This window comes from Protopterus annectens, chromosome 6.part0 (assembly GCF_019279795.1).
Source record: "Protopterus annectens isolate FY-2018-M chromosome 6.part0, PAN1.0, whole genome shotgun sequence".
NCBI classification, from domain to species: domain Eukaryota; kingdom Metazoa; phylum Chordata; order Ceratodontiformes; family Protopteridae; genus Protopterus; species Protopterus annectens.
Genome location: NC_056737.1, coordinates 379,904,466 through 379,931,898, shown reverse-complemented (window position 1 = coordinate 379,931,898; position 27,433 = coordinate 379,904,466). Strand labels below are relative to the sequence as shown.

At 40.6% G+C, this 27,433-nt stretch overlaps 1 protein-coding gene across 4 annotated transcripts in view; it reads right to left on the bottom strand.

Moving 5' to 3' along the window:
- The window catches only part of ABCD4 (ATP binding cassette subfamily D member 4), a 1,648,172-nt gene that overhangs the window by 894,262 nt on the left and 726,477 nt on the right, over positions 1 to 27,433 (bottom strand). For all 4 annotated transcript variants that reach the window (XM_044074118.1, XM_044074117.1, XM_044074119.1 and 1 more), the window contains one exon: positions 14,467 to 14,592. In XM_044074118.1, the coding sequence (XP_043930053.1) occupies positions 14,467 to 14,592 (126 nt within the window). The remainder of the gene's footprint in view (positions 1 to 14,466; positions 14,593 to 27,433) is intronic.

The window sequence follows — 27,433 nt, the reverse complement described above, 5'->3', positions numbered from 1 at the left end:
TCAGCTTTCAGACCCTAACTTATGAGGCTTGAGGGAGGTAGCTAAGGAGGCACCCGATTCTCAAGGAAAAGGGGAGTCTATACTAAAAAAAGGGTTACTGCATAAAGAGTGGACCCCTGAGGGAGGGCTACAGAGTCAGGTAATACAGCAGTTGGTAGTGCCCAGAGCTTACCATCTGGTATTTCTAGCTATAGCCCATGGCATTCCATTTGCAGGTCATATGGGCATAAAGTGAACCAAGAGATGTACTGTGCAGAACTTTTATTGGGCTGGGATTGCAAGGAATGTAACAGGGTACTGCAGGATCTGTAAGCAGTGCCAAAAGGTAGGCAAGGCAGAAGATGAGGTCAAAGCTCCTTTGATGCCTTTGCCTATGATTAAAGTGCTATTTTAGAGGGTAGCTATGGATAATTGTGGAGCCTCAGAATACTCCAAGTTCCGCAGGGAAGACGTATATCCTGGTGGTAGTAGATTATGCTACTAGATACCCTTAGGCAGCAGCTATGTAACCCATCGAGGCACAGAAAGTGGCAAATGCTTTGTTAGAGATTTTCAGCAGGCTAGGTTTCCTGAGAGAAATACTGACTGACAGAGGTACCAATTTCATCTCAGACATGCTGGCATGTCTATGGAAGCACTTTGGGGTGAAGCACCGAAAGACCCCTACTACCCCCACACTAATGGCCTTGTGGACAGGTTAAACTCTACACTAACCATGCTATGGGCATTTGCAGACCAGTTTAAGAGAAAGTGGGACAAATATTTGCCTCATCTGCTGTTTGCATACAGAGAGGTACCCCAGGAATCCACAGATTTTTCACCTTTTGAGTTGTATGGGCATAGGGTGAGGGGTCCTTTAGATTTAATTTGTGATGAGTGTGAATCCCAAAAGGAGTCTGTTGTGGCATATGTCCTAAACCTTAGGACAAGGCTTAGGGAGCTCATTGACTTGGTCCAGGAGAACCTGGCAGGAGCCTAACAGCAGAAGAAGGTCTGGTATGACAAGAATTCTCAAGACAAGACTATGCGGTCGGACAGCAGGTTATGGTGCTCATTCCTGTCAGAACCAATAGGCAGCTTGGGATGGACCCTTCAAAGTGGTAAGGAAGGTCAATGATGTTAATTACATGTTAAACCTGCTAGGCAGGAAGCAGGGGCTTAAATTGTACCAGGTTAACATAATGAAGCCTTACCATGCTGGAGAGGCCCTGGTACTGAGTATCTGCAGTGGGTGGCAGGAGGAGTCTGAGGGGGATCTATGGCTGCACTGTGCACGCCAGCAAAATGCCAAGTTATTAAGGTGGAGCCTATGGTCGCAGGCATATGACATGACAATGGAGCACTGTAGTGGGGTCAGCAATGCCAATGCAGATGGGCTCTCAAGACAGGGTATGGGACAATATGTTCCCATACATGCCAATTTCTTTCAAGCAACATTTTTCGGGTCACTTGTAAAACTAGCTTGAGTCTTCAATGGGGGAGAGAAATATGTGATGGTCCCTACTCCAGGCCAGTAATCAAGGAGTTTTAATCCTCACCACTGAAACTGGTGAGGGATGGCCACTAGGAACAAAAATGGATACGCACAGTATTTTCAGAAGCAGCTGTCTACACCAAGGGCAATTTCCATTAATAGCACACAGGGACCACACTCCAGAACTGGAGCTGGACTCACTCTCTCTAGGCCCCAAACAAGACTCCACACTGACCACTTTGAAGATTTGTGTCCCTGTTCCACATAGCTGGCACACATTGGGATAATTTGATCTTCATACACACACAAACACACCTGGGAAAGTCTGCCACAGATTTACTCGCTGCGCCCCCGTCTGCCCAGACTATAAGGTAATTACACTGCCATCAGTCAGCTACTTTAAGGCTCTTAAAAGGATACCCAATTTGACCAGGTAAAATGAATACCAATACAAATGGTAGAGTTTTACCAATGCAGTAAGGCTTTCAAGAGTGGCCACAGTGTCACTAAAATAAGCATAAGTATTCTTAAGATGTTAAAAGTATTCTCTAAAAGACCAGGCACAATAAAAGGTATAGAAATATGCAATAAATAAAATAGAAAACATGAGAATACTGAATATCTAGTTACAATAAACATCAGAGCTTCAATCACAGGAGATACAAAAATAACACAGTTGGATAGATTCACAAAGATGCAAAGAAGTTGTATCTTACCATAATGTTCCATCTGTGTTGTCAATCTTCACTTATCCTTAACTGTGGGTTTGGTTCCATATCTCACAACAGACTCTGCTTTTATTCTAGCTCATGCCCTCCAAAACTCTTGAGCTAAGCTTTACCCATAATGCTCCTCACAGGATTACCTCAGATCAAGTTTGCATAAAATAGTGACAGACAAAGTAACAGACCAGAGACCATATCTGTATTCCTAAAAGGAAATTCCAATCTTTTGAGAAAGATAAATTCTTCCAAGAAACCAAAAGGCAGGGGGAAGGAGGGTGGGGATGTCAAGGAAAAGTGAAGATGGACAACACAGGTGGAATGTTCTGGTAAAACAGAACTTCTTCATCTGATGTTGTCAATCTTCACTTAATCCTTCATTATGGGACACAGTCAGTCCCCACAGCTACCTAAATCCTGGGAGGTCTCACGGAAGAATATTCCTGAGCACCATCGAGCCAAATGACGCCTGTCCCCTAGAGACCAGATCCAGCTTGTAATGTGTAACAAAGGTATGAGGGGATGCCCAGGTAGCCTCTGCACAAATATCATCAATAGAAGCTCTGGAATGAAAGACTGAAAGCTCTGGAATGAAAGAAGCAGCTACTAGCCTTGTTGAATGTGCTTCAACAGGTCCCAGTAGTTGCACTTTTTTTTGTTATAAATGAAAGTTATACAGTTTTTAAGCCGTTTAGATAGAGTAACTTTAGAAACATGTTTTTCCATAGTAGCAGAAAAGAAGGAAACAAACAACTGGTCCAATTTTCTGACTTCCTTTGTTCTGTGAAGGTAAAAACGCAATTGTCTATGCACATCTAGTAAATGCAGACAATATTCACCCTTGTTTAAGATGTTGGGGTAGAAAACTGGAAGCTGAATAGGCTGGTTGATATTGGTTTTGGATACTATCTTTGGCAGAAAAGAAGGATTTGTTCACAAGGAAACCCTGTCTTTATGGAAAATAAGGTATGGAGGCTTGCAAGATAAGGCCTGTAGCTCAGATATCCTTGCGGAAGTAATAGCTATCAGAAATAATGTTTTCTAAGATAAAAACTTCAGCTTGCAAGTTGTAGAAGGTTCAAAAGGAGAACTAATTACAGACTGAAGTACGACATTCTAGTCCCAATGCGCAGATGGGTCTTTGTATGTGGGGTGTGAGCATCAAAGTTCCTTTTAGAAAGACTATACAAAGTTTGTGGGACATTAACATTGTGTCATTCAAACCATTATGAAAATTGGAGATTGCAGCTAGATGCACTCATATGGTCGTGGCAGATGCTCCTGCTTCAAAAAGCAATGCTAAAAAATCCAGGACCTTATCAATTGATTCTGAAAAAGGATCGAGATTAGTCTCTGAAGCCCATTTTGAAGTACAACCTTCTAGTCAAAGGTTTGTGGGAGGCTAGAACAATTCTTTGAACCTGGGAAGTAAGAGTAGAATACCTGGCAATTACTGGAACTGGATAAGTCATGTAGGGAGCTGAAGATTTTGAAGATTCAGATGAACTAGTCTGTCTGGATGGGACAAACGATTTGGATCCGGGTCCAGTGTCCAAGGTTTCTGAATTAGATAAGCCCAAAGAAAGGGAAACCACACCTGACGAGGCCAGAATGGGGCAATGATAATTACTTTGTTCTTCAACCTGTTGACTTTCTTTAAAAAATGGGATATGAGAGGAATTGGGGGAAAGCCATACAACAGACCAAGGGGCCAGTTGTGAAGGACAGCATTCCTTGGTGACTCCCCCGGAAGGAGAATTGGGACAAAGTAGCTGTTGCACTTGTTGTTCAGGGGGGATGCAAAGAGATCACAGAAGGACTTGCCCCAGAGGTGAAATATCTTTTCTGCCACTAATGAATTGACAGACCACTCATGAGGCATTAGGATGGTCCTGCTCAATTTGTCCACAATCACATTCGAGCTCCCCGGAATATGCACTGCAATTAGAAAGTGGTTGGATGAAATTGCTCATTGCCATACTCTTGAGTGCTTCTCAACAAAGAGGGTAAGATCTGGTTGTATGTTGATGTATCAGACTACTGATATGTTCTCTTAGAATCGCAATTGTTCCCAAGGGGAGGATTTCTTGGAATGCCTGCAACGCTAAGAGCGCTGCCCTCATCTCTAGAACACTGATGTGCAAATTGGCCTCCAGCTGGGACCAAGTGCCTTGGACTGTCTATTCCAGATAATGCCCCCTCTAGTTGGAATGCATCTGTGGTCACTATGGCTTGGGGTTGAAGAGGGACAAAAGATCTGCCTGACAAAATTTCATTGTAGTGAAGCCACCAGCTCAGGTCTCTCTTGCACAAGTTAATGATTAACACCAGGGACATTGGCTGATTGAGTAAAAACCACTGGGACGCCGAGAGGCACTGAAGAATCCGCATGCGATATCTTCCAAGGGGAACTAGAGTAATGGAGGCCTACATTGATCCTAAAGTTTGTGGAGACAGTCTTTCAGTCACCTTTTTGTTGCAAATAATCTGGCTGACCTGCGATCTTATTCTCTGAAGTCTTTCCGGGGTAAAGATGTGATGATGGTGTTCGTGTTTAGCATTGCTCCTATGAATTCCAATTGATGAGTTGGCTTTAGACGGGATTTTGTAGTTTATAGTGATTACCAATGAGGAACAAGTTTGAAGAACGTAGTCTCTTATCTCTAAAAGTAGATGCCTGGTGGAAGCAGCTAGGAGCCAGTCATCTAGGTATGGAAACACATGGAATCCTTGTAGTCTGAAGTGAGGTGCTACCACTGCCATGCATTTGGTGAACACCCTGGGGGCTGTGGTGAGACCAAAAGGTAGGGCCCTGAACTGATAATGACTAGCTAGCAGATGGACGTGAAGGAATCTTCTGGATTGCTTGTTCATTTTTATATGGTAATACGTATCCTGAAGATCTACTGGGCACATACAATTGTCTTTTTCCAAAACTGGAAGCATAGACTGAACTGTCACCATCAGAAAATTGGTTTGTTGAACTGATTTGTTCAACTGACTGAGATCCAAAAATCAGTACCCTGTTTGAGTTGGTGCTAAAAAGACTCTTGAGTAGACTCCAGGATCTTATCTGGATTGCTTGGATGACTCTCTTGTTCAGCAATTTTTGAAAGTCAAAGACTGCTGCATCCTCTGTGACTGGGTGGAATGTCTGGGATTTTCTTCAATTTTCTGGGTTTGTCTGAAAAAGGGATATTGTAACCTATGGTTATGATCCTCTGCACCCAACTGTCCATTGTTATCTTGAGCTAGGCAGGTAGGTGCAGGGATAATCATCCAACTGCCTCCAGAGGATGGTAATCGGACCTCCTTTCAGAAGTGCTGATAAGAGTTACCAGGGAAAGAATCCCTTGTACCCTGATTTTTCCAGGCCACCTCTGCCTCCTGCACAGTGTCTTCCACTGTTACTCCCCCCCTCTGCCCCTGGGAAAGTTGTTGCCATGCGAGTCTTGGAAGGGCCCTTTGGACTTTTTTAACCATAGCTTCCTACTTCTCTGGTTCCAGGAGTAAGACCGTTGAGGAATGGAAAAGTATACTCCCACGGCAGAAAGGGTCTTTCCATCCTTCTTGCATCTGGCCAGGGTTTCTAACTTTGGGGCCAAAAATGGATGTTCCATCAAATGGAGCATTGATTAAAGAAGACTTAAATGGCTCCACAAATTCACGTAAGTGCATTCTGACATGTCTCTTAACAGCTACGCCCAAATCTGCTGGCCTCATCAACCCTTTGGCTGCGTGCGCAATCAGCCTCATAGATGAACTGCTAACAGAATCTAGGGTTGCCAGGTGAGAAGTTACCTTTTCTCTAACCCCTTCAGCTACTGCTCCTGTCAAAGTATCTTATTGTTCTTTTATCAGATCTCGTTGTAGTCTTGTGAAATGTGCCATGTAATTCAAGGACCTTAATGTGAAGGTCGATGAAGCGTATATGCACTTTTCAAATCTATACATCATTCTAGACTCCTAGACTCATTATTAGGAGGATGGATAGCAAGACTTTCATCAGTAAGTTCGTTTTTGTTGGCTGCTGCTACCACGACGGCATCTACTGGTATTCCTTTTGCCCAATGCTGCTGATACTGAGGAGCTGACAAAATACTGCCTGGTCTCTTTGGGATTGGCTCAGTACAATCAGGTATCTTCCAAGCCTGCTGTGCAATCAATTTAAACAGATAATCAGCAGGCAGAGAGATCCAGGAGGTAGAGAGTTGGGCATGGAAAGCCTCTAGGTATACAGATTCCTCTGAGGAAGGATGAAGGGAAGTCCAGCCACCCCTCTGTTATATGATCTCCAGAATGTCTCCGAAAGAGACATCTTCCAGGGGTGACCTTGGGGAACCTTTCCCTTCATCGAAATCTGTATCTTCAGTGGAAGACTCTTCAGGGTAGTTTAAGTGCTTCCTCTTGCATTTCCTCTTCAGGGGTACCTCTTCAGTAGGATGGGCTGGAGAGGTATCTGAAGAGGACATGACCAAAGTGGCTGGATCCTGAAGCTTCTGCACCAGCTGTCTCAGGGTAGAGGCTTGAGAAAGTTTTAGGTGAGCGGAAGGATAGGTCTGTTGGTCTGACGAAAGTGAAGTCGACTGAATGCCCACAGTGGACATTGCCCTCTCCATGGCTTGGAAGGGACACCCCCATAGAGAAGTGACAGCCTGGAACTGAAATAGACTCCTTCGGAGCCGTGGTCCCATACCACACCGAGAAGGCTGCCTCAGAAGCCAGTATCGAGCTAACGTGTGCACGAGGGGCATGGATGACTCTGACAACACTAGAGTGGAACCATGTCCCATTAACAGGCAACAAAGCTGTGACCCCAGGAGGTCTCTGGTTCTGTCAGAACTGAAGAGCTCAAGGTGATTTTCTATGTCAGAGAAGTAACTCTGACCGTCATCGAGACAGTCAAAACCGGGACTGTCAGCATGGGGAACTCTGAAGGCTCAGCTGGAGTCAGAGGAGGAGCAATCACTGGAGTCAAGATAGGTAAGGTTCCAGAGCTAGAAAGGTTAGGATCCTCTGAAGTGGACAATCCCCTCGCTACCAGGAGCTGATTCACCAGCCTCAAAATATCAGATTCCATGAGGGTCTTGGTGGAATGGACCAAAGAGACTGACGGGGATCTGGGTTTCTCCAAGAAGGGACTTTGAGGTCTGTCTATGAATGGGTCCAGTGAGGGAGAATACCTGGTACAAGGCCTGTTTTTAAAGGAAATTTCTTGATTCCAGAGATGTCCGCTCCAAAATAGTAGTAGTAATCGTCGCCAAGGCTATCGGTGCAGATGTAGGCACTGACTGCACAGAAGGCAAAGTCTTCCCCCAACTGGTTCTGATGAAACTGCTGAAACTGGAGAAGTCTTAGGCTTCTTAGATAATGGTGCTGAAGATATTGTCAGCACCAAGCTGCGCCTTTTCTTTGAACGTTTAATTGACTAAGAAGATGGAGAGCCAACATCCGTTTTTGACTTTGGAGAACCAGATATGGCCTCATTGAAAGCAGTTTTAATAAGACCTTTTAGGATAAGCTTGTTTTTTCTCTCAATAAGGGCCCGGTGAATGAAGCCATGACATATGGCACAGTCTTCCTGAAGGTGCACAGGGCCCAAACAATATACACACAAGGAGTGTCTGCCTGAATTAGGTAGCTTACACTCACACTTCCGGCATCTTTTGAAGCCAGAAGTTCCCTTGTTTTTCTCAGCCATTTCCAACAACACAAAGAAGGGAAGGCAGAAGGGAAATTAAGAAGTTATTGTCTAAAGTTTAGATTTTTTTTTTTAATTTTTATTTTTACAGGAAAGTCGTACCAACAATGGTATGAAAGACTACCCAACAGTAAAGAAAGAAAGAAAAAAAGAGAAGTACCAATGATGGTACAAAGAATTACTCTTAATGGTAAGAGAAAGGAAAAAATACCAACGTTGGTATGTACAAGAAAAAACACCACTAGTGTTACCGAACGAAAGCAAGAAAGGAGGAGCTAGGTATAACAAAAAGGAGAAAAAGTCACTAAATAGGTGATTAAAAGAGAAATTTCACTTACAACAAACTAGAAATAGCTTGCTTGAGAGCTGTTTTGATAGATGCGTCTGGCACTGAAAGCAGAAAACGAGATCTGAGGTAACCCTGTGAGGAGCATTATTGATAAAGCTTAGCTCAAGTGTTTTGGAGGGTGTGAGCTGGAATAACAGCCGAGCCAATTCTGAGATACGGAACTGAACCCACAGTCAAGGATTAAGTGAAGAGTGACAACATCAAATCAATACTTAACTAAATTCACTATATTTTCCTGACTAAATAATTACTGTTCCCTAGTTAAGTTGCTTACTACAGCAAGCCAAGATGAGGTGTGAGATTGTGCGAGATATCTGTGAGAGATCTTTCCTGTCAGGTTCTGAAAAACAAAGTGCTGCTGCAAAAGTTCCATCATCTCTCACTAATATCTAAAAAATAATTTCAGTGCTGGTTATAGAATGACATCACATTTGGTCACCCGACTCTTGTACAATACACACACATAGCTTTGCTAAGATCTGTTGCAGCATCTGAAAGCTATAAAACAATTTAAAAAATGTCCACCCTTCCAGGGTAGCAATTAGTTCACCCCTAAGGACAATACAGTTAGATTCCTAGTCCTGGTTTTCCCAGACATTTTTGTCTCTGGCTGCAATAAGACCTGTAAGATACAATCTTTATGGCCTAAACCAACCCATTTAATTTTCAACCTATTTTTCAAAATTAGCTGGACTGAGATTAACCTCTTCCCATCCAGAATTCTCTGCTAAAACATGTAGATTTAATCAATTATGACAATACAGTCTGACATACATGTATATCTCTTTTCTGTCCAGAAGGACCCATTGTTAATCCATTTTTAACACAAGTAACTTTGCAAATACATTTTTAAGACAAACATCTGTACAAATCAGTGTGATAGTCAAATGACAAAATTCTTTACAAAACTCCAGCTAGCGATGCTGGCATATGTTACACATGCACTGCCCTACTCTCCCTGGCATCGATGGCACTACCTCATATCATCACAGACTGTTCACAGAAATTCATGCGATATAACAGAAGTAAATAGGATACATTACTGTGCAGCTAAAATAATAACAGATAGTCTTGCCACAAAAATACAGGGTAGTAAGGGAAATGAAGGGGAGAAACCAAATTCCATCAAAGAAGTATCGAATAGAGAACTATAAAGCAATTAAGACAAGAAGGGTCACTGTTAGAGTACAGGGGAAGGAACAGATCAACAAAAATACTCAGAAAGAGACATGATAAAAGCAATGCGCAGTTTCAGAACAGAACAGGATCTATCAAGCACTATCAGAAATAATAAACTAAAAGTATCAGCACAGGCAGAAAAACTTAGAAAATATGTAGATAAATATAAAGGAAAAGTACAAAATAAGCAATTTATTGATGACCCAAAAAAGTTTTATAGAGAACTGGGAAATAAGACAAAAGGAATTAAAATACCACCAAAAATAAGAAACAATACATTTTGAAAAAATTATCTATGAAGATCCCGTGGAACATAATGATGCTAAATGGATAGAAGTAATAGAAGGGACAAGAAGTTCAAATATACAGGATATGAAATGGGATGAAGTAGTGGCCAGAGAGATTGAAACAAAGTTAAGAAAAGCTCCTAAATGGAAAACCCCAGGCTCAGATGCAGTACCTAACTTCTGGCTAAATGTATTAACATCTTTACATGAAGATTTAGCCATTAGTAAGAACTATTAATATGTACACCCCAAACAGACACCAACCTGGTTAACAGGAAAAACAATACACATACTTAAGAGAAACCTGCAAGCTATCCTAAAAACTATAGACCAATAACTTGCCTTCCGACAACGTATAAACTACACACTGGAATTGACGCTGACAGATTATCGTCATTTAGAAGAAAACTCAATCATGGCAACGTAACAAAATAAAGTCATATGGAACAAAGGATCATTTATTGTTAAAGTCATAATGGAAAACTATGAAAAGGGAAAGAATCTAAGTATGGATAGATTACAAAAAAGCATTTGAGAGCTTCACTGATTCATGGATAAGAGTGTTTAAAAATGAAACACTGATCGATTACATTAAAGCGACTATGAAACAGTGGCAAATCACTCTGCATTTAAGCCTTGATAAAAGACAAATTATTATTCCGGGGATAAAAGTACAAAGGGGGATATTTCAGGGTGACTCTCTTCTACTGCTGCTCTTTTGTAAACAGATTAGATCATGGCTACAATTTGGCTCCCAGAAAACAACAATGTGTAAAAACATCTTTTTGTGGATTATTTAAAATTGCATAGTTCACCAGATGAGGAACTGAAAGCACAACTGCAAATGATCACTTTGTCAGATGATATAAGAATGTTAATTGGTCTTGATAAATGTGCAAAAGCAACATTTAAAGCAGGAAACTACAGCACCATGAAAACAACAGTTTGGGACAGGAATGTGAGTGAGAGGGAGTGTATAAATATTTGGGAACTGATGAAGGATCAACAATAAAACATGAACATATGCAAATAAAACTTAGTAAGGAATATTTTAGAAGACAAATTAATACTGAAAACAGCATTGACACCTAGGAACAAAGTCCAAGCTATAAACCAATTTGCTTTTCCTGTCCTTACAGTTTTGGAGGGAAAATGATTTATAAAAATCAGTATATACCAAGATTATACAATTCTCATTCCGGAGGAGGTGTGTTTCTCCTCAAAACTGATTACATGTATAGATGTGCAATCATACGACTGCATACATATCTGCTGATCTTACAAGATCCAAACATAGTTAAAGTTTTAAAACATGAGGAGAATAAGTCTAAGATGACTTCCCTGCTTAGTTTAGCAGAAGCATCAGTGTCAAGTAAAAATGGAAATCAAACCAGAAGTAGATAAAAATCAGGCAGCAACTGAATATACCAAAAAAAAAAACAAAAAACAAAAGAAACAATACAAGGTAAAGAATCAGATGAGAGGGCAAAAAATGAGAAAAATGTACAAATATAGTTGCAAGTATAGAAAACTCTTGGAACAGCTTTGTGTTGATCAGGACTGAATACAGGAATGGTTAAGAAGAGGTGAATTTAAACCAAAAGATGAAACGTTAATACTGGTGGCCCAAGACAATGGACTACGAACATGTTGGTTTACAAAGTCCATTGAACATGTGAGAGAAACAGACAAATGTATGTTTTGTAAAACAGAATTAGAACTGTCGCATATCTTGTTCTTGGGTGTGATATACTAATGGCAAAATGCCTGTATACTGATTACTGAAAGGCATAATAATGTGGCAAGACTGCTGCATTGGGCACTGAGCAAACATTGTAATAGTGAAGTAGCTGAAAACCACTGGAAACATAAGCCACAAAGCATTATAGAAAATGATGAAGTTTATATCACATGGCATCATCCATTACCAACAGCTCAAAAAACAGTTGCGAGAAAACCAGATATAGTAGTACATTAAAAGACAAAAGTAGCATTGATCATTGAAATTGCTACAACCAGTGACTACAGTGTCTTACGTACAGGGAGACACAAAGTCATAAAATACCAGAATTTGCAGACAGAAATGAGGGCAATGTGGAAGAACAATACCCAGACAGTTTCAATAGTAGTAGGAGCAACGGGTCTTATAAAAAGGAATTTACAATCATACTTAGATATATGTTACCGATACATGTAACTCCATATGAACTGCAGGAGAAGTCATTACTGGGCACAATACGGGTGCTGTGAAGAACACTTCTGGTTAATATCAAAGACTGAAACAATACTAATTTTATGAACTTTAATCATACTTTGACTTAGGAATGGAGTCCATTCCCGTCATAATATTAGAAACCCAAATGACATGGAGAAATTAAAAAAAAAATGCCAATTCCTATGTAGCTCATTGGCTAGCAAACTGAATCACAAATACAACCCAGAAGTTAAGGTGGATGTCTCTTATCTCCTCAAAGAGGCCCGTCACTAGTGGTGTAACCTAGGGTTCAATCCTAGTACAACTACTCTTGACATTTTCTTCTTGGAGGTCAAGGCTAATGTTTAGGGTTTGTGACTGACCAAGTTTGCAGATGACTGAAAGCTTGGTACATCACAAATTCTCCCACAGGGTACTAATATACACCAAGGGGGGCCTGTACTGAATAAATAGCTGGTGTCAAAACCAAGGACCAAAACTAAATGTCAAGTGTACAATTGCATCCTTTGGCAGGCATGACTCCCCTTGTACGTATCATATTGACAACACACTCCTGAAAATTGATTCCAATAGTAAGGAATCTGGGAACATATGTCCTTTGATGACCGCATTTCCAGTGTACTAAGGAAATCCTTTTTCATAGCGTAATGTATATCTAAAATGTGTTGCATCCAGGTCTAGGGATGTTATCATTATGCAGATCACTGAGTGTAGTGCCCCAGTCAGTGTATAAATGTCCAAACACTTGTCACAAGTGAACAACCATAATGTTTTCTCACAAAAGAAATCAAAGGCCTAAATCATAAAATCTACGCAGACTATTTCACAGCCTTGTCCCGCTTCTCAGTATCATAATTGCTTCTGAGAGGAAACTTTTGTCTCTCATATAAAGCTTGAGCAGGCCATATTTTATCACACCTATTACACATTTACAAGTCCAATGGTATCAAACACACACTCAAGGGATCTCAATCTCTTTTGCAAAATAAACAGAACATGTTGGAGTGAACGGTATGTATCACTCAGAAAACTACTTATGGAGCAGTCTTCTACTCTACTCTCTGTTCAAACAGAATTAGGACAAATGGATAGGTAAGAACAAATTTACTCCCCAGTTTAGCACTCCTATCCCTCATGCACAGGGGAAGCATGTAAATGCCCCAACACGTCCTTGTTTGGCCCATCTCTGGGTTATTTATGTGCAAATTATAAGGGCTAAAAACTAGCATAGGAATGTAAGACTAGGCTTCTTAAGAAGCCCACAGATCAATAGCCTAGTAAGTACTTATGAACTAGAAAATAAAGTGAGTGCTTCCAACTAGATAACAGATGAGGTAATAAGGATATTGTATTGGTGTACAAGGTCTTGCCAAGGTAAATGTGAAACAGTGATCTTGAATATGAAGGGGGAGGGTGGCACAGGCAGCAAATTGTAGGGTCTTACTGCCTCACTGATATCCTAAGTGGACCTACAAAATGGACTACTAGAATAACTGGTGGGGAGGCACTCTACAGAGGCATTTGGGAGGCCATGGGCTATGTGGAGAAAATAATAAAAGAAAGATAAGGAAAGAGGTGGTGTGAAATATTAAAAAAAAAAAAAAAAAAAAAAAAAAAAAAAAAAAACTTAAAACAGCAGCCTAGACAGGTGGGTTACTGCCTTCTGCCATCAAGCTACTATAATGTAATATAATGATTTTATGGACTGCAAACACCTTTATTCTGGAACTTAACCTTTTCCCAAGGCTCTGTTATTATGCTAATTCGTAGCCAAAGTTTTAACATTGAAAAGGCCTGGTGTGTTTGCTTGAGCATCTGGCTTTCTTGGTCTTTTTGCTGGACTAGTGCATCACTGCTTTCAGCTAGTTTCCTCTGTGCTGCTACTTGCTCAATTTCCTCTCAACATAGTAAACCTGGTTAGTTCAGCCGAAAAGGACTCAATATGGCAAGTACAAAACTATGTACATGCTAACTGGACAGTCCACGTGTTATGCCACCAGACTCAGGAGCTCTAGACTGGCTGAAAAGAGATGCTTTGCAGGGAGATCCCTCTTAGCTGCCTTCATATCCCTGCTTCATGTAGAAGTGTATAAGGGTTCTGTTCCAGGCACATACATGCAGTAGCTTAACATTCCATCATGATCAAATTCAGCTTCCAGAGAAATTGGTGCCGGGTATCTGCAAGTACTTTTATCCTGCAACCTACATTCTTCCAAGTGTTCACTTCCCAAAATGCTTTATACCCAAAGATCCTCCATTTTGAAAAAAAAAAGCCTTTGTGGCTAAATAGCCTCTATTTCTTCATCATTTTTCCCGTTACCCTGCTATTAGTGCTGCATCCATCCCTTTCTCTTGCTGCTTCCAGATTCTGCACTTCCCTGTTCAGCTTCCTCCTAACAAACTGAGCTGGAAAAAGATGGAAAACCTGGGCACTCCCTAGACAAACACAGGAAAGAAATTTGACCACTTCAGACTGAATCAAACTGTACAGTATACAAGGGCAACATAATGTTATGTTGTGTCAAAACATTTTCCTTACCTGAAATCTCCTTCAAGTCTCTCCTGTTGAACAAGCGTTGAGATGATGGGGCCCATTAGAATCCTGTTTACCAATGTGCCCACAACAAAATAACCGAAGATGCAGACAGGGCCAAGCCAACCAGTACTGAAATAAAAACAGATACAAGACAAAAGAAATTCATTTTAAGTAAAACAAAGATGCCGACATACCTATTAAAGTGCAACAGAATTGATAGCCATACACCCCAGTGCCATGTAGCACGTCTGGCACTTGAGATAGTCTACCTGTAATTTAAATGAATATAGCTATGGATATTATACATTTTCAAGACTCCTCCTCAAACGTGCATACCACTGCAACAGAAAAAGGGAGGAGGGAGAAGGGTCAGAGTTCAGGATCCACTGGAAAATAGTCCTAACAAAACCTGTTAAGGATCTAGAAAAGGAATCTAATTTGTAATTTTTTTAAAGTTCATCCAAATAATAAAGTGAGCTAGAGGCAGCAACTTAGAGTTCACCCCTTTTCAAAAGTCACACAAGAAGCCAAAGTCCTGTTAGAGTGGACCCTGACCTTGTCTGGAAGCACTCGCTTGGTGAAAAACCAAAGTCAATAGCATGAGACAAAAATTTAGAAACTGTTGATACCAATTATCCCCTTTTCCTACTTTCATAGGAAATCAATAGCTAATCAGAACTCATGAACGATTTAGTCCTGTCAGTGTAGTATTCAAGTTGCCTTTGGACATCCAAAGTTTGTAATATTCTCTCTCTTTCCCTTACTTATTGGTTCTGGAAAGAAACTGGGAAATGAATAGTCTGGCTCAAAGTAAACTATGAAACCACTTTAGGAATAAACTAAGTATTTGTTCGCAAAGTTACCATGTTCTTCTGAAAAATAAGAAAGTTCACTCACAGTAAGAACTTGCAACTCAGATACTCAGTGCCCTGACTCCTGCAAAAAACAGTAACACCATTTTGCAAGTTAAAAACTTGAAATCAGTCTTATAAGCCAGTTCAAATTGAAAAAGTGCAAGTCTCTCCAGTAGAAAAATTAGATCCCAAGAAGGACCCACCTGTTTTCTAAGTGGACCCAAACCCCTTTCAAAACTGACTAGAAATGGTGTAGAAAGGGGATGAGCAGACAAGCAGAGATGGCCAAAAGATGAATCTTTACAGAAGGGCAAGGGAGGCCAGAGGATTATAACTCACACAAATGCTGTAGAACCAGTGGTGTCTGGGCCTGAAAAGGATCCTGGTTCTTACTATGGTACTGATTAGAAACCCTTTCCACTTCTCCCCCTACGATTTGCTGCCAGTTTCTTAGCCTCCTTTAATAACTGCTGCATATCCACAGAACTGACTCATAAATGTCTAAAAAGGTATTGAGAGTTGATCATCCAGGTAGTCAAATGAAGTTTGAAGCCCTACTTGCTCCATCTGCTGCATACGAGATGAGTCTCATGGAGGAGATGACCACAGAATTGAGAGTAGTGAGATGAGCATTGATCTTATCTGCTGCTACATCAGCTACAGCTCCCTGGAGGGAGATTTAATATGGTGTAATGTTTATGCAAAGGAGAAAGCAAAACTAACCAATACAAAAAGAGCAGCACCAAAGATATCTGAAGAGAAATGCAAGCAAAGGAATCCAGAAATGGACTTTACAATACAAAAAAACAAGAAGACAAAGAGGAAAAGTAGAAAAGGACATTAGTAATGGAGAAGTTAAAGAAATAGAAACTGAGGTCATGGAGTACCTGAAAAGTGAATGATTCAGTGTAGAAAGTCTAATTTAGAAAGCACCACAACAGGATAGAGTAATGGATATCCAAATTAAGGGGAAATCGGTGGAAAAGGAAGCAACTGGTCAGGTACCATATGAAGATAATTTGGAGCCTTCCACAGGAAACCAGTTTAAACATTTACTTGAAGCCAGAGAGCAAGGGACGGAACAGGAAACTGTGGAAACTCTGATGCAGTCAATGTTGAGGAGAGATAGGCCAGTAAGTTCCCATATGATAGAGCAACAGATGGCACGGGATGAAGTTGAAGAGAATGTGCCACAGAAAGATGCTATGGACTCTTCGATAGAATGCCTGCAGGAATTGGAAAACAAGGGATGTGCCCTTAGTTTGGAAGAAAATGAGCTAAGAGAAAAGTTGCTTGATTTAATAGACAGACATATTATCAAAGGAATAGACTGCAGAAAGTTAACAAAACCCAAAAAGTTAGAAGTTTGATTAAAACAAATGAACACAGTAATTTGGACTGTTCATAAAGACCTGTGTGACATAACAGAAGTAAACAGGATATATTACTGTGCAGCTAAATTAATAACCGATAAAGTTCTACCAAAAGAACACTGGGTAGTGAGGGAAAGGAAGGGGAGAAATCGAATACCATCACGGAAATATCGACTAGAGAAAACTATAAAGCAGTTAAGACAAGAAGTATCACTGTTAGAAGATTATAGAAGAGGGAATAGATCAACAAAAAAATCTAAGAAAAATATATGTGATAAAAGCAATGCGCTGTATTAAAACAGACCAGGCTCTATCATCCACTATTGCAAATAACAAACTAAAAATTTCAGCACAGGCGGAAAGACGTAGAAGATAAGAAAATAAATACAAAGGAAAAGTACAAAATAAGCAATTTATTGATGATCCAAAAAATTTTTATAGCAAATTGGGAAATAAGGTAAAAGGAATTGAAAGACAGCCAAAATAAGAAGACATAGATATATTTTGGAGACGTATCTATGAAGATCCTGTGGAACATAACAAAGATGCTAAATGGATAAAAAAAGTTAAAGAAAGAATAAGAGGTTCAAAGGTACAGGATATGAAATGGGATGAAGTAACAGCCAGAAAGATTGAAACAAAGTTAAGAAAAGCCTCTAATTGTAACCCCCCCAGGCCCAGATGCAGTACCTAATTTTTGGCTGAAAGTATTAACATCTTTGTCCAAAGATTTAGCCATGAGTAATAACTATTTATATGCACAACCCGAACAAGACAACAACCTGGTTAACAACAGGAAAAACAATGCTCCTACTTAAGAGTGAACCTGCAAGTTACCCTAAAAGTTACAGACCTATAACTTGCCTTCCAAAGACATATAAACTATCGGAGAGGCTCTTAGTAGACCTAGTGGACAATGTGGGAGAACTGGACCTAGCCAAGAAAGGAGAAGGGAGCTGGGAAGTTACTGGCTCCAAGGATGGAGATTAGCTCCGATAACGGTACTCGGCTGGCTTGGGGTTCTTTTGGAGCCGATGAGTCTATAGTGGATTTCGGAGCCAAAGATATCAATGACTCTGAGGAAGTTCCTACTCCATAGGGTGCCATCTGCTCCGAGGATAATGTTGGAGTGGACGCCTTAGGATATTTGGCTCCGATGATGATTTCAGAGCCGAAGAAGGTTTCTTTCCCATCTTCTCAGACTTGTCAGATTTAGGAGAAGCGGGTTCAGATAAAATAACCTCAGCAAATGGGGTTTTTAATAACCCCTTCAAAATCAATTTATTTTTGCATTCCATTAATGCCCTCTGGTTAAAAGAGTGACAGATGGAACAAGACTCCTGCAAATGAAGAAGCCTCAAACAGTAGACACAACGTATGGGAATCACTGAGGGACATCTTTTAGCTACACTTCTTGAAGCCTAAAGGCTTACTCTCCTTTTGGGGCATACTTGAAACTAGAAAAACTAAGAAAACTAGAAAAGAATAAAGTAAGGCAGAGGCTTTTTTTTTAAACACCCAGAGGGACAGTAAAACAAAGGGGAAGTCCTCTAACTTAAAACAGACTTTGCCAACCATTCCCTAAACTTAAATGAATGGTTAATTGGGGCAGAGAAAAGTAGAAATATTACTACAACTATCAATGGGAGGAAAGTCCTCTAACTTAAGCAGACTTTGACTCTATCTAAAACGAATGGTTAATCGGGGGCTGAAAAGGGACACCCTCTAACTTGACTGGGTGGAGTTAGACATCCTCTGAGTTAAACTGACACTAATGGAAAAGGAACAGTAAAACTATAAAACAATAGCTACTCTAAAAAGAACTCTAAACTAAATAGGGAAGGCACAAAACTACTACCAATGCTACAGACAACAATTTTAAGAGAAAGAATATAATAAAGGAATAAAGTATTAAAAGAAACTTAATCCAGAGCTTGCTTGAAGGCCCTTCTAGCAGTGTGGCAAACGAGATATGGGGGAAAGTAGGGGAACTGCATTATGGGTAGGGAAGGAGGCCCATGAGCTTTGCTGAAGTCCTCGATGGATCTGAAACATCTGATCTGACCCATCAGTGAGAATAAAGGCGAGAATGACAACAACATATCATTCCTTTCCATGGAAATTAAAATGCAACTGCCTTCTGGGCCCTTTGTGCAAGGAATACTAGAGCAGAATTTCTTTAACTGTCTGCTGTGAATGGAGGCAAACAGAATTATTTGAAGAGTTTCCCCACAGTTGGATCAATTCCTTAAGATCCCTCGGTTCAACATCCATTCTTGGGAGTCTGTCCTGGTCCTGCTCAGCTTGTCTGCCACAATATTCTACTTTGGCAGAATATAACCAGCCTTTAGGAATAGTTTATGCTGAGTTTCTAGTTCCCAAGCTTTTCACAAACCCCAATCCTGGAATCTGAAATAAGGGGTGCCGGTGTTGGGCCCAAATACATCTGAAGAAAAACTGAATTTTCCTTATGTGAAGTCTAGCCAAAGGAATCAGAAGAATTGTAGAAGCTATGAAAAGTACAGTTGTGTACACTTAACATAAATGTAGATGTTCGAGTGTATTCACTGTTGCAGTCATTACATTTGGGTTATCCCTGCCAGGGTAGCCCTCGACCGGCCTAAATACCAGAGACTTAGTATTTCTGCGTTGGTTGCTATCGCTACAGGACTGACGTCAGGTCATCAGTAGTATAAAGTAAGGCAGCCGATGCCATTACATCAGTTTTTCTTGCCCTAACCTGTCAGGAGACCCCAAGTAGGAGTCATGTTCTGGTGGAAGAACCCCACCAGTGGAAAATAAATACCAATATATCCCTTGTAAGGAAAGAGAAGAAAGGGGGATGGAGGGAGGGAAATCAGGACTGCAACAGTGAATATACTCGAACATCTACATTTATGGTAAGTGTACACAACTGTACTATATTGTTTGTGTTTCACTGTTGCAGTCATCATATTTGGGTTGATTCCCAAAGCTGAAGAAAAGGGTGGAGGTAGTAAAGGAAACTAGGGGCTGGCTAGGATGCCGTGCAAGACTGCAGAGGCAAACCCTGCCCTGGATTTGGAGAAGAGAGGCAGGTGATAATGCTTGGTAAAAGTGTGAACAGATGAAAAAATCACTGTTCCACTGGTTGGAGCCAAGTCCTTTAATGAAGTCAAAAACAACAGATCCAATTAAACAAAATGAGCGCTTTCATCTGCAAGTAGGCAAACTTCATCAGATAAAATCCCACTAGTACAAAGAGCTTTATATATATGTATATACCAGAAACTTTTCCCATTCAATAATTCAATTAAACAATTTAAAATTTTGGTGAAACAGTTTAAATCAATTGAAATGATTTAAATACAAGAATACCTAAAATAACAAAGGAACAACTCTGCTGAGTTTCAAACAATGTGTGATTTAACCATTTTAGGTATTCTTGTATTTAAATCATTTCAATTGATTTAAACTGTTTCACCAAAATGTTAAATTGTTTAATTGAATTATTGAATGGGAAAAGTTTCTGGTATATACCTATATATAAAGCTCTTTGTACTAGTGGGATTTTATCTGATGCAGTTTGCCTACTTGCAGACGAAAGCGCTCATTTTGTTTAATTGGATCTGTTGTTTTTGACTTCATTAAAGGACTTGGCTCCAACCAGTGGAACAGTGATTTTTTTCTACAGTCTTCATTTACTTTTTGGTTTTGTGGTACTTGTTTTTGGTCTGTTCGCTGGGAAGAACCACCTGGTTTGGATTCTAACAGAGTGACTGTTTTAAGTTGTTTTAACCCTTTTTTATCCCACTGGTACTGTTGCCATTGTGACCAGCGTTGAACTGTTATTTAAGATGAACCAGTCACCCAATGATTCCACTCTTCTAGGAGCGGGCAATGTTTTGGATTCTAGCGTCACGCTAATACAAACCCAAAACAAAGTATTTCGTTTGAGAGAAGAACTTTCTTCTCTTCGTGGAGATTTAACTAAGTTGATTGACTTTACACAAAAAGAACTACCAGAGGGAGCTATTGCCATTCGCAGCCAAACCTCCGCGGGTCCGAAACTACCTGTGACATCATCCCCAACTTCCTCTCATAGAGAAACCAGTGAAGTTAGGAGTCTAACAGGCGAGGACCAGCCCAGGAGAAGATACGCGAACTGTGGCGCACCAGCATTGCAGGAAAACAACGAACTGAATAGTTTTCTAGAAACAGGAGATCAACGTGGGTTCCAACGAACTTTGGCAACCAAAGGTACTGCCTTTAATTCATCTAAAAATCAGCATACTGCTGTTTCAGCCCCAATGGCATCACGAGCCGACATGGGGGCCGACGCCACCCATAAAACATGTTATAAAGACATTTTAGAAAAGAAATTTGTTTTCCTTGATACAGCTGACAAGGGGAATCATAATTTTATAAGAAAACACTCACACCCAGATGAAAACTCTGTTTTAAATCTTAGAGACACTATATACGGATTTGAAAAACTGCTATACACGTACAAATGCTTACAAATCGAAAATAACTATTTGCATCTGTGTTTAAACAACAAGATTGTTCCGCAGGGGTTACGTTTTTACAAATACCCCTTTGGTATTACTTACACTGTCAGTATCACTAAGGAATTTCAATGTTTTTTCGATGAATGTGTTTTTTCCTTGGTGTTGAAGTTAATTAAATATAATGAAGTGCATTTAAACAGTTTACTAACAGAAATTAATAATTTGCATCAATGTATTATTAATGACCTATTGTTTGAACAATATCAGGACTTGTTTGAAAGAATTTTAAATAGAACTGATGCTAGAGTGGACAAAGTGTTTGAGAGGAAACAGAAAAAATTCTTTAGGGACAAGGGACAGTATGAGTCTGGAAAAAGTTATCCCCAGCCTCTTTACACCACCAATTTTGTTTCCAACCCAGGATCTAGGGAGGGGCAAACTAGGAGAACAGGTGTAACATTTCAACAGAATAGACGGGCATCGAGAACTGAGAGAACCTTACCATTTGATTGAAATTACACCAGGGACCCTTATGTACCCCATTCATGGTCACTTGATGAACTAGCCTCTTTTCAGGAACTGAATGAAGTTTTTTTAGGACCACGGAGGTCGTAGCGTCTAGCCAACAAAGCTCAGACTGCACCCACTCTAGATTCCCATTCAAATTTTCATCTGAAAAACCAAGGTTGGAACAACAGGGGGACCAGGGACAGATAGATTCCATCACCACACACCCTAATGGAATAGTTTCAGAATATCAAGGGTACAAGATATACAACTATACCAATTTAAAACTAGACAAAAGACACTTTAACTTGTTTTCTAAAGGATTTAAATTTGTAAAATGCTTTAAAGGGGACTTAGCTCAAATTTGAATAGACCTCAAACTATATCTCAGGAAGTTAAATCTTAGAATAATTCATAACAAAGAGGTTCCTGAGAAGCCAGCTGGAAACAGGAAAAACTATAGTGTCACCAGAAGGAGTGCATTTAACCCTCCTCTCCACCCACTTCTCAATATCTTTGAGAATGTTGTCACCAGAGAAATATACGATTCTTATGGTAAAAATGTAAATGGTTTCAAGTACAACTATAATCTGAAACAGGATGAAGCCAAACTACTGGAGGATTTAAAACACAATAAACATTTACGTTTTATGGAACCAGACAAGGTTGGGGGACTGGTTATTTTCAATCAAACGGATTACAAAAGTGCCTTAAACAAAATCTTGGCACAGGACAATACATACTGTTTGGCTTCCTACAATGAGATTCAGATTGCCTACACTAGAATAGACTCTCTTCTCGAAGAATATTTGGTAGAACAGCGTATCAATCCGACTACTTATTATTTTCTTCAACAAACTCACCCTACCATTCCTGTTTTTTTTGGGATACCTAAAATTCACAAAAACATTGTTCAACCTCCATTCAGACCTATTGTTTCAGCCAGGGGATCCAAGACCCACCCACTTGCTGTTTTCATAGATCAGAACTTTAACAAGATAGTTAACCAACAGGAACATCTTATTAAGGATTCATGGGACTTTTTAGGAAGGATTAACAATCACCTATGGTCAAAAGACAGTTTTTTCATTACCATCGATGTGAAAGACCTATTTTCTTGTATCCCCAGGAAGGAAGGGTTTGAATTTTTTGAAACAAGTATCTACAAACATTCAGACTTAACATTGGACAGGAAGCTTTTGTTACTAGAATTAATGGAAATAGTTTTGGATAATAATTTCATTACTTTTGAAGGTGATTTCTACAAGCAAGTTAGCGGAGTTGCTATGGGGGCGGCCTGCGCCCCCATTTATGCAAACCTGGTCCTACTAGAATGGGAAACTCTATACATTTTTCAGAGTGCATTTGTTACAAAAATAAAAGCTTATTTCAGATTCCTGGATGACATTTTTGTCATTTGGGAAGGGACCCAGAAAGAGTTAGATGAATTTATTCTTTACATCAATGGTTCTACATCCTTCCTGTCCTTTACCTATCAAGCTAATAGTGATTGTATTAGCTATTTGGACATCATGCTTATTAAAACCCCTAGTGGTTTTAAATCCAAGATATACAGAAAACCCACCTGGTGTAACAGTTACCTCCATTTTGACAGCCAACATCCTTATTTTCAGAAAAAAGTATTGTAAAAGGACAAGCTGTTAGAGTGGCGAGGATGACATCAGATTTTGATGACCTCCTAGAGGAATTTTCTATTTTAGGCGAAATGTTTTGTGAGAGGGGTTACCCCAGAGAGTTGTTAGTAGAGACACTGGATGAAGTATATCAGGGATGGGGTACCCGCTACAAACCTTTACTTGGCCATCCTATTTCCACCACAGTTATATCAGAACCAAAATCCAAGGATTTTTCTGGATCATGCTCTATTGAGCATAACAACTTTTCCTTGATTTTCAAGAAGATTTTACAGGACAACTGGCCTATACTTAAGACAAATACAGATATTCTAGGGGTAGTAGGAAACAAACCCACCTTCATACACCGGGTGGGTAACAATTTTAAGAGAACTTTGGAAGGAAGGGACAACTCTTTCAGACATGTTAGGGGTACCCACCCATGTGGTAGATGTGTTCAGTGTCCATGCATCAACACTTTAGACAGTATTAACTTGAATAACGGCCTGGGGAGTACAGTAAAATTTTGTAAGGGCAACTGTTATACCAAAATGGTAGTTTATTTGGCAACCTGTGACCACTGCCCTAGTTTCTATGTGGGCAAAACGGAACGTCCACTTAAAGAAAGGATATACGAACACAGAAACGATATCAAAACCAAAAAAGAAACCAGTGCCCTATACAAGCACACCACCTCTTGTCCCTTTCCTCCATTTTTCAAATTTGGAATTATTGACGTAGTGGACATAGAACTTAGAGGGGGTGATGCCAAGAATGTCCTGTTACAGAAAGAGATTAGATGGCAACTGAGACTCAGGTCCAACACCCCCCCCCAGGGCTCAACGAATACATCAATATAAAAGCCATTCTAGTAGGTAAAGCTAATTATGTCTAAATCCCTTCAAACCAACTTATTTATCCATTCTTTACCAAAAACCTGAATTATTAAAATTTAGAAGGGATTTAACTTGCATCTTCACCTTTTCACCTTCAATTGACAGACACTACTAGTATTTACATACACATTTTTTTACATATTCTGTACACTACGAACACTTTTAACACAACGAACCTTTTTACGCTTTTATGTAAAACATTATATGCAACATTTTTAAAATATTTAAATTATATACAAATATATATATATTCATATTCATATTTATATTAATACCTTCACTTTTACCATCTTTTATGTCTTTTGAGTATTTTTAAGTAATATTTTACTTAGTTTTTTATAATCTTTTAACAAAGGAACAACTCTGCTGAGTTTCAAACAATGTGTGATTTAACCATTTTAGGTATGCTTGTATTTAAATAATTTCAATTGATTTAAACTGTTTCACCAAAATTTTAAATTGTTTAATTGAATTATTTAATGGGAAAAGTTTCTGGTATATACCTAAATATAAAGCTCTTTGTACTAGTGGGATTTTATCTGATGAAGTTTGCCTACTTGCAGACGAAAGCGCTCATTTTGTTTAATTGGATCTGTTGTTTTTGACTTCATTAAAGGACTTGGCTCCAAACAGTGGAACAGTGATTTTTTTCTACAGTCTTCATTTACTTTTTGGTTTTAAAGTGTGAACAGATGTCCAGATGGCAGCCTCCTGGATGTCCCTGGTGGGGACTCCTCTGAGGAAAGCTGCAGAGGTGAAGGCTGCTCTGGTGGAGTGTTTCCTGACTACCTTGCGGGGAGGCTTTCCATGTTGTTTGTAGCAGAAATTGATGCAGTGTGCTATCCATTTGGAAATGGTTTGTTTGGAGTTGGCTTTGCCTTCTGCCCCTGTAGCAAAGCTAACCAGCAGTTGATCCGACTTTCTGAAGGATTTAGTCCTGTCCAGATGGAATCTGAGCTGTCTGTGCACATCTAGAGAGTGCAGAATCCTTTCCCCCTTGTTTTGGGGATTAGGGAAAAAGGTGGGCAAATGAATGGATTGGTTGAGAGCCACACTGGACACCACATTGGGCATGAAGGATGGGTTAGTTCAGAGGCATACTCTGTCAGCATGGAAGATGATGAACGGTTCCACAGCCATGACCGCTTACAGCTCAGAGACTCTTCTGGCTGAAGTGATGCAAAGAAGGAATGCTGTTTTCCAGGAGAGAAACTTTAGCTCTGGAGAAGAAGCTGGTCCGAAGAGGGGCAGGGTGAGCTTTTCCAATAAAAAGTTAAGGTCCCAAGCTGGAGTTGGTGCCCTTCTGGGTGACCTCAAGTTGCTAGCCCCTCTTAGGAACTCTTTGATCAAAGGGTGTGAGAAAAGGGGCTGCTCAGTGGGAAAATGAGCAGAAATAGCAGAGGCATGAATTTTTATAGAGGAGAAAGAGAGGCCACTGTGTAATAGGTCAGCTAAATAATCCAAGATGAGAGGGAGGGAGGGCTGTGCCGTATTGGCTCCCTTAGCCTGGATCCAGGTGCAGAACCTTTTCCATTTGTCAGCATAAGACTTTCTGGTGCTAGGGCATCTGGCCACACAGAAAACATCTAGGACCCATTTACTGAGGTTGGCAGATTGGTCCGGAGTTAGGGAATAAGCCAAGCTGCCAAAATGAGTGTCTGCAATTGGGGATGCATGAATTCCCCTTCCCTCTGGGTCAGGAGGTTTGGAATCTGAGGAAGGTGCCATGGGGGCAGTGGTGACATGCTACGCAGCAAGAGGTACCAGTACTACCGGGGGTCAGTCTGGAATTATCATAATGGTCCTTGGTTTTTCCTCCTTTATTTTGAGCAGTACCCTGAGGATGAGAGGTAGTGGAGGAAAGGCATAGACCGATAAACTGACCCAGGGGAAGGACAGGGCATCCACTTTCAAAGCCATGCAGTGATGCTCCCTAGTGCAGAATTTGCTGAGCTGATGGTTGGTGTGGGAGGCAAAGAGGTCGATCTCCGGGGTGCCCCATTTCTGAGTTATCAGGGTAAAGGTACTTCTGTTGAGCTGCCACTCGTGTGGGTCCAGAAGACTTCTGCTTAACTGGTCTGCCAGAGAGTTGCGAAAGCCTGGGAGGAATTGCGCTAACAGGTGTAGCTGCATGGCAGAGGATGTGTGCCAAACAGTCATGGCCAGCCTGCATAGAGGGTAGTAGTGAGTCCCTTCCTGTTTGTTGATGTACACCATTACAGTGGTGTTGTCTGTTTTGATCAGGAGAGCCCCTGGAGAAAGATAGGGCTTGAAAGCTATCAAGGCATGCTGCACAGCCTTCATCTCTTTTTGACTGATGTACAGAGAGATTTGCTGGGGGATCCATTGGCGTTGTATGCATCTGCTGTCCAGGTGTGCATCCCAAGTATAGTCTGATGCGTCTGTGGTGAGGATCTGGGTGGGGGGGGTGAGAAAGGCACTCCCTTGTTGTGGGAGCATGCTGTTGCCCACCAAAGAAAAACTTTTCTGATGCAGGGAATTATAGGTAGAAGAGTTTCCAGGTCCTGAGTGTTGACACCAAAGGCTTTTTAGGTACCATTGAAGTTTCCTCATATGTAGTCTGGCATATGGAATCAGTAGTATACAAGATGCCATGAACCCCACAGCTTGCAGGATTTTCCTTGCAGATAGCTGGGGCTTGGTGGCTAGTTGAGAGAATTAGGCTGTCAGGAGAATTTGTTTCTCTGGTATAAGGTATGCCATCTGGGAAAGGATTTGCTTTGAGCCTCTGTCCACTGGTTTGGTGGTTGATCTGGGAACCCTTTTGGGGTTGGAAGGGTGTGGAAGGAAAATTTGTACCCCTGAGACACTATGTTCAGAAACCAGTGGTCACTGGTAATGGTGGCCTAGGTGCTTACATGAAAGGAGGGTTTTCCTCCTAAGGGTAAGTGAAGGTGGGCAGAGGGAGGGGGTGAATCATTGTGATTTCTTACCATAAGGGGGTGGTTTAGAACTCCCTAGTTTTGAAGTGGAGGTAGTCCACTGCTTAGATCTCTGCATTCCCTGTGGCTGCTGTCTGGGGGTCTGGTTCCCCTTGGTCTAGGCTGGATTGGTTTACTGTAAGCAGGAAAGAACCAGTGTTTGGTGGGACAATGCCTGCTGAACCTAGGTAGCTGGACCTGCAAGAAGTCCTTAACTGTTCGCATAGATTTTGCTTTTTCTTCCATCTTTTTTAGGATCTCTTCTACCTTAGTG